This window comes from Saccopteryx leptura, chromosome 1, assembly GCF_036850995.1.
Source record: "Saccopteryx leptura isolate mSacLep1 chromosome 1, mSacLep1_pri_phased_curated, whole genome shotgun sequence".
In the NCBI taxonomy this organism is placed as follows: Eukaryota; Metazoa; Chordata; class Mammalia; order Chiroptera; family Emballonuridae; genus Saccopteryx; species Saccopteryx leptura.
Genome location: NC_089503.1, coordinates 371,418,674 through 371,434,300, shown reverse-complemented (window position 1 = coordinate 371,434,300; position 15,627 = coordinate 371,418,674). Strand labels below are relative to the sequence as shown.

At 38.2% G+C, this 15,627-nt stretch overlaps 1 protein-coding gene across 1 annotated transcript in view; it reads left to right on the top strand.

The window, feature by feature from the left end:
* Nucleotides 1-10,634, top strand: part of PTCHD4 (patched domain containing 4) — a 191,629-nt gene extending 180,995 nt beyond the window's left edge. Inside the window, exon 3 of the mRNA XM_066361398.1 lies at nucleotides 9,001-10,634. Coding sequence (XP_066217495.1) covers nucleotides 9,001-10,634 — 1,634 coding nt within the window. The remainder of the gene's footprint in view (nucleotides 1-9,000) is intronic.
* The last annotated feature ends 4,993 nt before the right edge of the window (nucleotides 10,635-15,627 follow it).

The following is a 15,627-nucleotide window of genomic DNA, read 5'->3' as shown; positions in this document are numbered from 1 at the left end:
TAAACTCTGCCAAATAGCAACTTAGAGCAAGTTCTTTAATTTCATATTGCATTTCCTACAGACACTGGTAATACTGAGCCAGTCAAATGAATGAATTACACGCTAATTTCGCAACGACATCAATGATATATATCACCACCTCTGTGGACAGAATCACTGAGTAACACCCAGCAAACGTCTTTCTTAGTGAAATGTGGCAAACTACTGTATCTATTTCACAAAATGTTATGCTGAATAAAGGGCTTTTAAGACTCATTGCAAGAAAAATTATACATATCTTTAAAACTAAACTCAGATTGTGGCCAATTCAGTATCACATATATTTATTAAGCACCGGTAACATGCCAAATAATTTAGACTCAAATATGATCAAGACAAGTACCTGCCCTAGCCAGTGAGAACCTTATAGGCTTACACAAAAGACAGGCCCACCAGTGGACAGCTTCAGCTGGGTGTGGCAGTAAGCACTGTGGTATGTCCTGGAACACAAAAGAGAGACTCTTCTTTGAAGAAGGCATGGGGAAGGTGTTAGAAAAGAGATCACGTTTGGCCCTGGCCGGTTGGCTCAGCGGTAGAGCGTCGGCCTGGCGTGCGGGGGGACCCGGGTTAGATTCCCGGCCAGGGCACATAGGAGAAGCGCCCATTTGCTTCTCCACTCCCCCCTCCTTCCTCTCTGTCTCTCTCCTCCCCTCCCGCAGCCAGGGCTCCATTGGAGCAAAGATGGCCCGGGCGCTGGGGATGGCTCCTTGGCCTCTGCCCCAGGCGCTAGAGTGGCTCTGGTCTCGGCAGAGCGACGCCCCAGGGGGGCAGAGCATCGCCCCCTGGTGGGCGTGCCGGGTGGATCCCGATTGGGCGCATGCGGGAGTCTGACTGTCTCTCCCCGTTTCCAGCTTCAGAAAAATACAAAGAAAAAAAAATGTAATAAGAGATCACGTTTGAGGAGTATTTTTAAAAGTCTAGATAGGAATACGCCCACTAATGAAAAGGAGGCTAAGGATCCCATAAAATGCCAAACAAGTTAACAATAACAATCTGCAGATTCAATATCCAGATGTTTTGAGCTGCTTCACTGGTTCTGTCGACTGGGACTTGATCTTTTTACTCATTATTTATTCATTTGGTTGGCATTGGGAAGTCGTATACCTTAAGAGACCAATCGAAAGTCAAAATGCTCTTTTTCACCTGAGCCTCTGTGATTCCCACAAACATGATTATTAAAAGCATAGCTAACCAAGGCAGAAATAAGTCCTAAAATAAAGTAGAACGTTTTCCCTGGAGCAGGTCATAATCTCTGTTTCTGTGTTTCTCATGGAGGTGTCCTACTCTCATGTCACGCTTTGGGATTAACATGTCAAGGGAAAAGGCAGACCAACTAGTACATCTTCTTGAGTCAAATGGAGAGAATTCAAACTCAGCTTATTACAAAGAACTGGCAGCCCACAGATGGTGCTTATTAATGCAGTATATAAAAGAGGAGCCCAGTAGGGAGACACTAATTAAGTCAGTTACAGTTATTTCTGATAGAATTTGATCCTTGTTAAAAACTGTTTTGTTTCTTTTTTTGGAATTCTAGGTTTTAGAGAAATCAGATTTGGGATCAAAATGGCAACTGTAATATTTGTATCAGATTTCCAGAAAATACACATTGCTATGAAAGGAGTCACTTTAAGCTAATCCATGTCATCAGAGAGTTTTCCTACAGTGCATAAGGCACCATCACAGTGTGGAAGTTTACACGGAAGAGCAGGACTTAAGAGAAATGTGGTTACAGGGGGGTTGAAATCAGTTCTCAGAATAGACCCATTCTTATTTCAGAAGTCAACTTTATTTGCTGTACAGAGATTACTTGAGGCTCGAATGGAATTGTAATCAGTTCGAAGATGTTCAGTTCACATAGGACTGAAATCAGTTTTGTTGGTAACAAAAACGTTATTTTTAAATTTTGGTCATTTAAAATATTTGTTCTGGCTGGACCACCGCAGCTGGACAAATCCACAGACTCTTTCATTGTCTTGTGTCTCAATTTCAGATAGCAGAACGTATTCAATTATTGTTAAGTAAGTTATGTTACCACGTTTCTTTTTATTGCATAATGCTTCCATTTGCTTTCATTTACAAATAAGTCTTCCCAACAACATGCCTGGTTTTCCCAACATTGGAACATCCAATATGTGCACATACGCACACAAGTCTTTTGTTTCTGTTCGTTTCTGCCTTTGAATATTCTCCCAGTTTTTATTCTGTCCCAATCATTTTCTCTCTTTTACTTCATGAAATTTGCCAAAGGAAAATATTAGTTATTCAGTAATGTCCCAGGTGAAATACATATTGTATTATTCTAATATAGTTTGCAAATTAATAAAACAATGAAAGGGAACCATAATCAAAATTTGGCAGTCATCTTTTGAAGCATTAAATAAAACACATATTTTGGACAACAGCTTACCCTGTTGTAACATCAAACTAATCTCTTCTGAGAGAAAAAAAATCACAGTTATAAACATTGGAAACACAACTACCAACTCTTAATTTACAGGTTTTTATGTCTTTTTGTTAGTCCATCAGATTATTCTAGATTGCCATTAGTTCACTAAAATCTTTTGGAGTGTTTCCTGATCCCTCAGAAACAATCAATTGTATTTTCACAGTACACAACATGCATCTCTACTGTGTGTGTGTGTGTGTGTGTGTGTGTGTGTGTGTGTGTGTGTGACAGACAGAGAGAGGGACAGATAGGGACAGACAGACAGGAAGGGAGAAAGATGAGAAGCATCAATTCTTTGTTGCAGCTCCTTAGTTGTTCATTGATTGCTTTCTCATATGTGCCTTGACAAGGGGCCTACAGCAAAGTGAGTGACCCCTTGCTGGAGCCAGTGACCTTGGGTTCAAGCCAGCGACCTTGGGATTTAAGCCAGTGATTTTGGGACTCAAGCCAGCAAGAATGGGGTTATGTTTATGATCTCACGTTCAAGTCAGTGACCCCACTCTCAAGCCAATGACCTCGGAGTTTCAAACCTCCATGTCTCAGTATGACACTATCCACTGTGCCACCACCTGGTCATGCAGCATATGTCTCTACTCAACAAGAATGCAATTCTTTCTTAAGTGTCAGTTAACTGCTTACATATATGTTTCCCTCATTCTTCAGAAACTTGAATGTAGTTGGTCATAAGACAAGTTGAGCCCTCCAGTAAGGGTTAAGGGTTTGAGTGGGGAAAATTAAACAGAAGCAAAGAACAGTCAGAACTGGGTACCAAGAACTAACATACTCCAATTATTAGTTCAGGTAATGGTTCACTGAGGTAACCCACACATGTATTTGGTTCATGCATGATCATCTGAGATGGTGGTCCACCTGTCTTTGGGTAGATATCAATATCTTTATTTCTAATTGTTTGAATTAGAAAAGGGCTTTTAGTAAAGGTAGAAAAATAGTGACTACAACCTTGTTAGAAAAGCTAAATGGAGAGTTAGGGCTTCTTTCAATTGAGCAAAAAACAGTTCCAGCCTCAGAATGGAAACCAAAGCGAAAAGAAAAAAACAATAAGAAAATATTTCAGAGTTAGGAAAAGGGCTCTTTATGGTTGATAGGCCACTAGATAGAGTGACAAGAGTTATCCCAAATACTACTTTGTTCTTGGTAGGACCCCAGTTCTGTGAATTAATTATTTAAGCAGTTATCTAATTGGATGGATAAAAGGATGAATAAATATGTCCTGTTTTTATAATCAGGAAAAGGTGATTAAATATGTATATGATGTGTGTATGTATGTGTGCATATTATTTCTTTTCACTTTGAATAAACCAAAAATTCTCAATCAAGTGCAACTGGTCCCTCAGACAGCAGAATTTGGCAATGTCTGAAGATCTTGCTACAGTGATAGAGTGTATTACTGGTATAGGGGGTGGTGACCAGGAATGCTTCTGAACATCATACATTGTCCAGGATAGTATCTAAACGTTATATTTATTAGAAGATATGAACTGTCTTAGTATTACCCAAGTAATAATGAACTTTAAGACTGGCATCTTGAAAAAGATTGTGTTTCTTGTTTACCTTTATATTTAATATATTGACTGGCAGATCCTCGTGTAACAAACTCTAAATAAATATATATTGGGTTGCATTGAATTAATAGATAAAGAAGAGAGGTTCATTCAGAGGCAGGCATAAGTAGGTTTATAATTGTGTGTATGCAAAATGCAGTTTATTCTTGTATTATTTATTTGTATTACAAACGTAGACCTACTTTTGCCCACCCCTGTATATGCAATGAAACATTACTCATCCATATCTTAAAAAAAAAATACACAAACAAAATAGACAAATTGATAAATACAGAAAACAAATTGATAGTCACCAGATGAGAAGGAAGTAGGGGGAGGTGATGAATTTATTAAAACAGTCCTGGGAAGAAGAAGTACAGCATAGGGAACAGAGTCAATAATATTTCCGTAACTCTGTATGGTGTCCAATGGGTATTAGAGGTACCTAGATCATAACTTCGTAACATATATAAATGTCTAATCACTATGTTGTACAACTGAAACTAATATTGTATGTCAACAATAATTGGAAAATAAATTAACTTTTATAAACTCTTTTTGACACAATTAATAGATGTGTAAAGATGCTTTGAGTAATTATTTTTATCATTAAGAATAATTAACGGTTTTTTTTCTGAACCCATCTAGAATCAAGAATTACAGCAGATTAAGTTCAATAGGAGATTAGTGGGTGTTTTCTGGGCATCTATCACTTTGCCAGATGTTCTGCAGAGCATAAAATTAACATAAAATGCATTCTCCAACCTTGAAGAATTTGCAATTTAACCAAGAGAAGGAACAGATCTTGAGAAAGTCATTTTGTTCACGAGCAAAACAGCACATGGTTGGGTGTCAAAACAAGTAAATAATTAGCACCGTATAAATTTAGGGAACAGAAAAAAAATCAGTTTGTCTGGAATTGTCAGAGATAGCTTCTTGGCAAAGATAAGAATTGAGCTGACCCTTAACTGTCTAATGGGTAGAATTTCAATTAAATGACCAGCAATAAAGAGAAGGTGTTATAAGGCAGAGAAAATAGGATGAACAAAACTAAGAAGATAAAACTAACATGGGGAGAGAGATTACCCTGAGTTAAGCAGGTAAGAAATCAGAACTGTTAGGATGTAGCCCAATTACAGTGAGAATCAAATGAGTGAATAGTGATAGGAATACCTTGTAAAATACCTAAATCTATAAATGAGATAAAATAAAGTTTGGAAATTGTGTTTCCAGTCTTTTATCACACTTAATTTGACTACTTAAGCTAATATAGTTTAGTACATCTTTCTACATTATAGACCTTCGTATTATATAAGCAACACTATGGCCTGCAGAGTGTACCTAATATTCCATAAAAGTGACCACCAGCAAAGGCCAGCCAGATTTAGCAATAGCCCCATGTAGTCTTTTCTCCCCTTGGGGCTACAAAGGTAGAAAGACTCCTCATTTCAGAAGAAGTGCTCTAACTAAATAATTACTTTAACTTGTTTCCTAAAATTACATTTTTGTCAAGGGAATAAAGGAAGAAGTATCCTGTTTGGTCTGGGAGTCTTGCAGAAGGTAGAACTGAACAATTGATGTTAAGAAGCATTAGCCTTGCTTGACCAGGCGATGGCACAGTGAATAGAGTGTCAGACTGGGATGCAGAGGACCCAGATTCAAGACCCTGAGGTCGCCAGCTTGAGCGCGGGCTCATCTGGTTTCAGCAAAGCTCACTAGCTTGGACCCAAGGTTGCTGGCTTGAGCAAGGGATTACTTAGTTTGCTGAAGGCCCGTGGTCAAGGCACATATGAGAAAGCAATCAATGAACAACTAAGGTGTCGCAATGCGCACGAAAAACTGATGATTGATGCTTCTCACCTCTCTCTATTCCTGTCTGTCTGTCCCTGTCTATCCCTCTCTCTGACTCTCTCTCTGTCTCTGTAAAGAAAAAAAGAAGCATTAGCCTTAATTCAATGTATATATATGTTGGGCTAGTAATTAAATGTAAGAAGAAATAGATCATTATCAAAAAAACAAACAAACCTTACCTTATACCTAAGTGCCATTCTACTCGTTAGGTTAAAAGATCTTTCCTGATGGGAGAACCAGAAAAGAACATTTTGGAGATTAAATAGGTGTTATATTTGGAATAAGAAAATCTCCAATGCAATAATAATTAAAGGTTAATAATAACTCCCAGTGTAGGTGGGCCAATGTGTCTTTAAAATCAAAGATCATTGCCTGACCTGGCGGTGGTGCAGTGGATAGCGCATTGGACTGGGATGCAGAGGACTCAGGTTCGAAACCCAGAGGTCGCCAGCTTAAACGTGTGCTCATCATCTGTTTGAGCGATGCTCACCAGCTTAAATCCAAGATTGCTGGCTTAAGCAAGGTGTCACTCAGTCCGCTGTAGTCCCCTGGTCAAGGCACTAAGAGAAAGCAATTAATGAACAACTAAGGTGCCACAACAAAGATTTTATGCTTCTCATAGCTCTCCCTTCCTGTCTGTTCATCCCTATCTGTCCCTCTTGCTGTCTCTCTCTGTCTTTGTCACACACACACACAAAATCAGCATTATATACACTTAAACCTGTACATTCCATAGTCTAACTATAAAGCAAAAAGCCTTAAATCCCCATAATTGTTGGTTAGGAATAGGTTCATCTTCATAAAACAGCCTTACTTAAAATGACATAGACAATGGAGATTTGATTTTCATTAAATAAAATCCAAAAGGAAGATAGGCCAGGGCTCTTGGTGGTGCCATGATGTCTTTTAGGACAAGCTTCCTCATAGTTTTCTGATAAGCACCCTTTTATTATTATTATTATTATTAGTAGTAGTAGTAGTAGTAGTATTCAGGTTTCAGGTGTACAATTTTGTAATACACCATCCTTTGTCAAATATTAATTAATTATAAAAGTATGGGTTTATTTCTGGACTCTTATTCTACTCCATTGATCTATATGTCTGTTTTTATGTTAGTGCCATGCTGTTGTGATTACTATGATCTTGTAGTATAGTGTGATATCAGGCAATGTGCTTCTTCCGACTTTTTCTTCCTCAAGGTCAATGTAGCTATTCAGCATGTTTTTGTTGTCCCATATAAATTTTTGGAATATTTGTTATAGCTCTGTGAAATACACCATTGATATCTTGATAGGAATTGTGTTGAATCTATGGATTGCTTTGGGTGGTATGGACATTTTAATGATGTTGACTTTCTATCCAAGAACACTTAAATGACTTTCAGTTACATTACATCATCCAGAAATATGTTATATGAACAACCCTTAGTTGAAAGGTAAGCTAAGAAATTGTGTACAATGTAGTCCCAAATAAAAATGACAAAGAAGGAAAATAATTATGTAGGCCAGTTAGCAAACTTTATCAACAACACAAAGTCAGTGATAATAGTAAGATCCAGCTGTGACAATATGTTAAAGCACAATGAAGTAAATTGGGTCTATAACCCAGAACTCCAATATCTAGGTGCCACACAAAGTCCATTGTCCAGGTTTTCTTAAACTAGTTCATTTTATACCTTTGTACCACATTTTTGTTTAATAGATTTCTTGGAGAACAGCTAAAGCACAGTTTCTATCCATTCATGGAAAAGGTTTGTATATATACTGTAATGGCTACAAGAGCAAGACAGATCTATGAAGATTTCCACTCAGTTAGTTATCAAATATTTATTGTGGATGGTACTTGACAGAGCTAATTCAGGCAAGTGAAGAGAAGAGAATTTGCAGGTATTGTATAATAACTATGATTTCTGATCTTGTTTTTTAAAAAAGCAAGTAACGGTATTTTAAGGGCTATCAAGTTACTGAAATAAAAGATCTTGGTATCTAACAGTTTCTGGCACATAGTAGGTGTTCACGTGGTATTTCTTTGCTAAACTTTTTGTTTATTTACTCTTGTCAAAGTGTACACAGAAGTTGATTACAAAAAGTCAAACATTTTGTCAGCATACCCTTCTGTCAATAAAGGCTCTGTGAAGAACCCAGAAGAAATGCTTGCTGTGATCTCTTAACCTGAAGGTCTTGCCCAGTCTTTCATGTAACCCAGCAGAAGATTTATTTTTACTCATATCCAATTTTTTTTTCAGAGGGAGAAAAGTAGAGAGACAAGAAACATTTACTCGTAGTTGTGTCACTTTAGTTGTTCATAATTGCTTCTCTTATATATGTGCCTCAACTGGGGGGCTCAAGCTGAGCCAGTGACCCCTTCCTCAAGCCAGTGACCTTGGGCTTCAAGCCAGCAACCTTTGAGTTAAGCCAGTGACCTTGGGATCATGTCGATTATCCTGTGCCTAAGCTGGTGAGCCTGCACTGAAGCCAGTGATCTCAGGGTTTCGAACCTGAAACCCCAGCATCCCAGGTCGACGCTCTATCTTCTGCACCACCACCAGTCAAACTCACATCCAATGTTAATCAACTCTATAGGAATCAGTTTCTAAGCCATTTGGCCACTAAGCAGATTATTAACATTGTAAAATCGATTTAAAGCCATTTTTAAATGTTTAAAATTATTTTATAATTTTCTAAATCACCATGTAAATCAGCTAGAAATGGAGGTTAGGGACTATCAGTCAATACATCAGTTGATGAAGCACTAAATTGGTGTTGAGGGGCATCTGAAGCTTCACAAATAACAGCCAGTGCCCTTGACAATTTATAATCCATGTAAGGAGACATGTGTAGAGCTAATGTCACATTATACTACAACTTGTCAAATTAATAAACAGATAAATGTTTCCTTTTTCCCAACATTACCAAGAAGTCTGGGCTTTCTTAAAGTGGAGACATGGAGCACGTATGTCCTGTCATATAACTCAAACTTTGAGACCCTGATATGAGGATTAGAGTATAAGGTATTGTTTAGCATAGACAACTTATCAGAAATTCGCTTGAACCATAGGAGAAAATAAAAACAATTATTCTTTTTCTTCTTTTCTTAAATTAGGTCATGGAACAAAAGGAGTATTTGAGCTTCTGTCTGGATGGCGGAGAACCAGAGAAAATTTGCCCTTCAAAGACAGGGTAGCAGATGCCTATTCTGATGTGATGGTCACCTATACCATGACCAGCTCCCTGTACCTCATTACCTTTGGCATGGGTGCCAGCCCATTCACAAACATAGAGGCTGTCAAAGTCTTCTGTCAGAACATGTGTGTGTCCATTCTGTTAAACTACTTTTACATTTTTTCTTTCTTTGGCTCCTGTCTGGTCTTCGCTGGCCAACTCGAACAAAACCGCTATCACAGCATCTTCTGCTGTAAAATTCCTTCCGCGGAGTACCTGGAGCGCAAGCCTGTGTGGTTCCAGACGGTGATGAGCGATGGACATCAGCAGACGTCCCATCACGAGACAAACCCCTACCAGCACCACTTCATCCAGCACTTCCTCCGTGAACATTACAATGAGTGGATAACCAACATCTACGTGAAGCCATTCGTTGTCATCCTCTATCTCATTTACGCCTCCTTCTCCTTCATGGGGTGCCTGCAGATCAGCGACCGAGCCAACATCATCAATCTACTAGCCAGTGATTCCCCAAGCGTCTCCTACGCCATGGTTCAGCAGAAATACTTCAGCAACTACAGCCCCGTGATAGGATTCTACGTCTACGAGCCCCTCGAGTACTGGAACAGCAGCGTCCAGGAGGATCTGCGGAGACTGTGCAGTGGGTTCACTGCGGTGTCCTGGGTGGAGCAGTATTACCAGTTCCTGAAAGGCGGCAACATCAGTGCCAATAACAAGAGTGACTTTATCAGTGTCCTGCAGAGTTCATTTTTAAAAAAGCCAGAATTCCAGCATTTTCGAAACGACATCATCTTCTCCAAGGCCGGGGATGAAAACAACATCATTGCTTCTCGCTTGTATCTGGTGGCCAGGACTACCAGGGACAAGCAGAGAGAAGTCATAGAAGTGTTGGAAAAGCTGAGGCCCCTCTCCCTCTCAAAGAGCATCCGATTCATAGTGTTCAACCCCTCCTTTGTGTTCATGGACCATTACGGCCTGTCTGTCACCGTGCCTGTTCTGATTGCAGGCTTCGGTGTTCTCCTGGTGTTAATCCTGACTTTTTTCCTAGTGATCCACCCTCTGGGAAACTTCTGGATAATTCTTAGTGTCACCTCAATTGAGCTGGGCGTTCTGGGCTTAATGACGTTATGGAACGTCGACATGGATTGCATCTCTATCTTGTGCCTTATCTACACTTTGAACTTCGCCATTGACCACTGTGCACCACTGCTTTATACATTTGTATTAGCGACCGAGCACACCCGAACACAGTGTATAAAAAGCTCCCTGCAAGAGCACGGGACAGCCATTTTGCAAAACGTTACTTCTTTTCTTATTGGGTTGGTCCCCCTCCTCTTTGTGCCTTCGAACCTGACCTTCACACTGTTCAAATGCTTGCTGCTCACCGGGGGTTGCACACTTCTGCACTGTTTTGTTATCTTACCTGTGTTCCTAACCTTTTTCCCCCCTTCCAAAAAGCACCACAAGAAAAAGAAGCGTGCCAAACGAAAGGAGAGAGAAGAAATTGAATGCATAGAAATTCAAGAGAATCCTGATCACGTCACCACAGTCTGAAGGGTGCAGACTAATGGATAGTTTGTCTTTCCCAGTATTGCACAACGATGCAGGGCGAGTACAGCTCAGACCTCAGCTGCTTGGGCTGGCCAGGGGTAACGAGGCAAGTCAGATCAAGAGTGTATTATTCATGACACACCACGGTGTTTGCTCCTGGGTGGAGGGGAGAGGGGATCAAAGAAGAGGGGAAAGTTTTTTGCAACCTTGTTCTCCACTAATGATAAGTTTCTGGATGTGATCTTAGAGCTCTTTCATGGAATGGATGAATCAGTGAAGTGTTAGAAGGCCAAAAGAATCAACAGCTTTCAAAAAATAAAATGCTTAGGACAGATGGAGAAGAGAAGAAAGGGGGCCTCCGAATAGGGGAAAAAAAGACATAGAAAATGTCAAAATTGCCATGACACTTTTCGTATCTGTTTTATGAATAGGTTGGTCAAAGGAAACCTATGCACTTGGGAAGTACATATATAATCCCGTGTAAACCAAAGGACTTCCCAACCCATTTTATGTGTACATATATATGTATATATGCTATATATACATATACTTAGATTTGTCTGTAGTGTACATTGACATTTATGTGGAGGGAGATGTCCACTTGCAGACAGGCTGGCCTTTCCCTAGAAAGTCAAATCAGCCTTAGCCGAACATAGGAGCATTCATGGCCATTCAAAATCAACTCAAGTGTTTCTACTGTGTTAAGCAGAATAAAAAGACTGTAAATCTATTAGATTGTACCTATCATGTTGTCAGTCTTTGAGATCTTGTTTTGGATGACTTAGCAAAAAACACAAAAGGCATTTGAATTAATTACCACATGAACAATGTTTAATAGTTGATATGGCATTTCATTGATTTTTAATGGTTCTCTGTATTTGAGGAGGCTGATTTGGCTGCTTTCAGCTAGCTCACTCACTGCAAGTGAGCACTTTACACATAGTGTTTATACATATGTGTATAAAGGCACACAAATGTGTGCACGTGTCTTTGTGTTTGTGTGTATGTATATGTGTGTGTTTGTATGTGAGCTGGAGTATTCAATAGTTATAGTGTTCTCATTTTAGATGGTGAAGATATACTGCTATGGAATATAGAAGAAAGGAGACATAACTAGGAAATCTGTTGTAGAATGAAATAGAGTAAATGGACCACTATCACTCATCATGTGCCATCAACTGGCTCTTATTGTAAAGAAAATATTCAAATTCTATAAAGTCTATTGTGTTCCTTGCGTTGATATTTGGAGCATTGACCCAGGCCACAGTCACTATCGTAGTGGTCACTATAACTACTGCAATATCATTTTGTAGCTTCTTGTGCTATCATTGTTCTTGTACTTGAAAACCGCTCCTCAGTTGGCCCAAGGGTAACTGTAGGCCTCCACAGGTGGCATATTACTTGTAACTGCTGCAGAATTCTCTCTTAAAAAATGTATCGGGGTTAAATGTTTTCATTGAGCTAAAGTTTAAAACTGCTCCCCAGAGGATAGACTCAGTCTGTGGGGTGCTTACTTGGATTGATGCTGTGCTTCTTATCACAGAAAACTACTAGGAAAATTACATAGGAAATGCCTTTTCCCATGCTAAGTAGTAGAATAAATTAATTTTCAGGTAGGACTGAACAAATGTCCAATGATTATAAAATCCGCTAGCTAGTAAGCTTTTTTTTTCTGGAAGAAAGCTACTGTTTCCCACCAACTTTGGCTGTATATTTTAATTGAATTTAAAATATTAAAATCTAAAATGAAATAAAAAAGCCAATTCCTGGACTCAGTTAAGTTTAGACAAGAGCTACAATAGATGTAGACTTTGGAAATGAAATTTATAGATAAAAGAAGTAAAAAGCAACAAACCAAGCATTACTTTTTATAAATAATTTACCACATATTAAGGGAAGGGAGAACTGTCTCTAATATAAAAACATTTAACCAAATTTTGTTTTGTTAAATGGAGTTTGTTTTGTCCTACCTTGAGGTAATTAAGTTTCTATTAGAAATGATCTATGTCTTTTCAGTTGTGTTCATCTGGGCACAATAACAACAGATGAAGTATGGGAAATAATTGCCATAAACATAGGGTTATTGTTCTTGCATTATTTGGGAAGTCTTGTCACAGATAACCCTAGCCTTTTACCTCCTGAACCGCTCTGCTAGAATAAACTGGTTTTTGGCACTATAGATATGCAGACCATGATCTCATAGCTGAAGTAGAAGTTTCTGAGGAGTTGGGTTTTTTCTTGGGGGTGGGAAAGATTCTTCATCATTTGAGAAGATTTGTTTCACATCCCTTTCAAAAGATGTGAAGTAATCACTAGAGATATCCCATAACAGTCATATCACTCTAGTTCTTGCCAAGACATGCCATAGTCCGAAGCATTTACCAATTTTTAAAAAAACTTGCTTACTTGGGTCATTTTTCTCTTAATTACTTGACACTGTTTCACGTGCAAATAGAGTTGGCCAGCTGATTTGTAGAAAAACAAAAAACAAATATGCCAATTGCCAAATGCATACTCCTCCATCTACATAATTGTCTCTTTGGAAGGGGTAAAACAGTTTTTTGGGGGGGTATAATTTCAAGGCTTAAAGTGGCTAACATAAATATGAACTTCTCATTGCACAAGTGACTAGAGGTATGGAATTTTGGAAGTGACATTATCTTTTCTGGGACATCATGGCACTCTTTAGAGAACAGTAGCAATAATTCATTGAAATGGAATGACTTGTTCTGGAAGAGTTAATATACCACTCAAAACACCCTAACTCAGTCCCAGGAAGTAATTTAAGCTCAGGAATAATTTAACTGAGCATCACCCTGACCTCCCAACCTCACTCTGAAACAAATATATATATATATATGAATTTCATGTACCAAGTACCAAAATGCATTGTAAAATATGAGATCATGATTTGCAGGTTAACACCCAACCTCTGCCTTTTTCAATAGCTTGTGCGCAACTCTCCCTGGCTTTTCAGGTTTACTCCTCGTTTGTCCATTTGTGCAATACTGATGGCATTCAAGTTAAGAGCTTATCTACTGCTAGACGATGGTCAATCAACTCCTAGAAGAGAAGAAACCTGCAGGAAACGTCTCAGATATGTAGAATATTTTATTTTGTTGGAACGTGTTTTTTCCTTATAGTAAGAGATTGCAAGTTTGCAAAACCCACAGCTTTTCTGAATTTAAACTGGAATATGGACTTGTTTTTCTACCATCAGAATTTATATTTGAATTAGAAAGGTCATAAAAGCTTACTCTCCATGATGGTTAATAAAGCTTCAAAGAGATGGCCATTTAAATTGTAGAAAGAGATTTGGCTAAAAATTAAATTCTTAACTTCTTTGCTAACTTTAACCATGCTGATTTTTTTTTTTAAATGAAGAGTGTACTTAAAGGTCATCTCATGAATTCTTCCAGGGACAGTGAACCTCTTTGAAATTTGTGCATGAATATTCTATGAGAGAATTACTCTCCACTGTGGTTGTATAATGTTAGTGATCCTTTCCCATTTAATTCCTACTTATTGCCACAGAACTTTGGTTTTACCTTGTGAGCTTAGAAGAATTATGACAAATGAAGCTCCTGTGATGCTTTAATAGCCATTCTTGAATGTTGATTTCAAGAGAGTGAGAGCTTGGTCCATTTTGTAATTACCCATGATACTTCCCATAATAGACTAATTCTTCTAGGCCTGTGGATAGAGCTAGGACTTAACTATTGCCATTCAGATTACATGTATTTTTATAAGTTGACTGTAAATGTCATAATAGCAGTCACATATTTTTATGACCAAATAGTTACGAATGCCTGGCACTATGCATGCTTTATTACTAATAGTACATAGATTTTTAAAGACACTATTTTCGTGGTTATTGCAACTTTTATTGAAATTCTCCTATCACCTAGTAATAAATGCCTTGTAGGTTTTGGTCTCCAGGGCCTAAATTCCCTAGAAAATTCATCCTGAGGGGAACAATTAAAAAAATGCCTTCGTTGGGTGTCTAAGGCAGCAACCTCTTCTAGAATGTCCTCTGGAAAATCCTAGAGGTTCAATTTGGCTTCCAGGTAAAGGACATACTAGATTCTGTGTCAGTAATTAAACATACTTTGATCTCCTGTGTTTGCTAATTTCATGGTGATCCCGAGAATACATTGCCTACAACTGGTCTTTAGATGTTGTCTCCTTTGGATTGAAAAACTCAATAACTTATTTAATGTCTTTCTAGAGGAATCTCTCTGTTTAGTCTCTTTTGTTGATTTTTGTGAATGGCATTGATAATTTTATGATATGTGAACCTGAAAACTGTAATGTATTCCAAAAGAGATGTAGAAACACTTATATTCCTTAAAAAAAAAGAGACATTTTGCTCCTTCTATGTCACAAAATAATTTTGTGACAAATTTTATGACATTGATTCAAAGCCCATCTATAGCTGAATCTTGAAATCTCTCCATCTTGAATCTAAATATAATACTCAGCATCATCACTGTGGTGCAGACATTTACAACAACCCCTTATAAGCAATGATCTGCCAATACATCGTGTAGGAGAAAATGAATTAATTTTTTTACTGGTTTATCTCCAAAATCATGACTACAAATAAATACATTTACCCAAAAGAAAGCAGAAAAATCATAAATAAAAGCAACAAAGTCTCTCTGCATCAGGTCCAGCATGGGAGGGGCTATATATAGGTATAATAGCAATAAATTACTTTTGTTTCTGTTAAATAGCCAAGATTCGATTCACCATCATGTTTTAGTTAGAAAGGCAAGAGATAATGTTCTGCATTTAAAGTCCTGGGGAGGTGGGTCAGGCAATATTTGGAATAAGATTGAAAGGATGTTGAGTTGAGAATTGAGTCTACATGCTTAGAAATTAGGATGTCTGTATGTAGATGTGATGGAGCAGGTGGGAAATTTCCACATATTTTACAGTTTAGGATATAGCACAGAGCATTGCATGGTGCCTCAAAACTGTAGATTCTTAACTG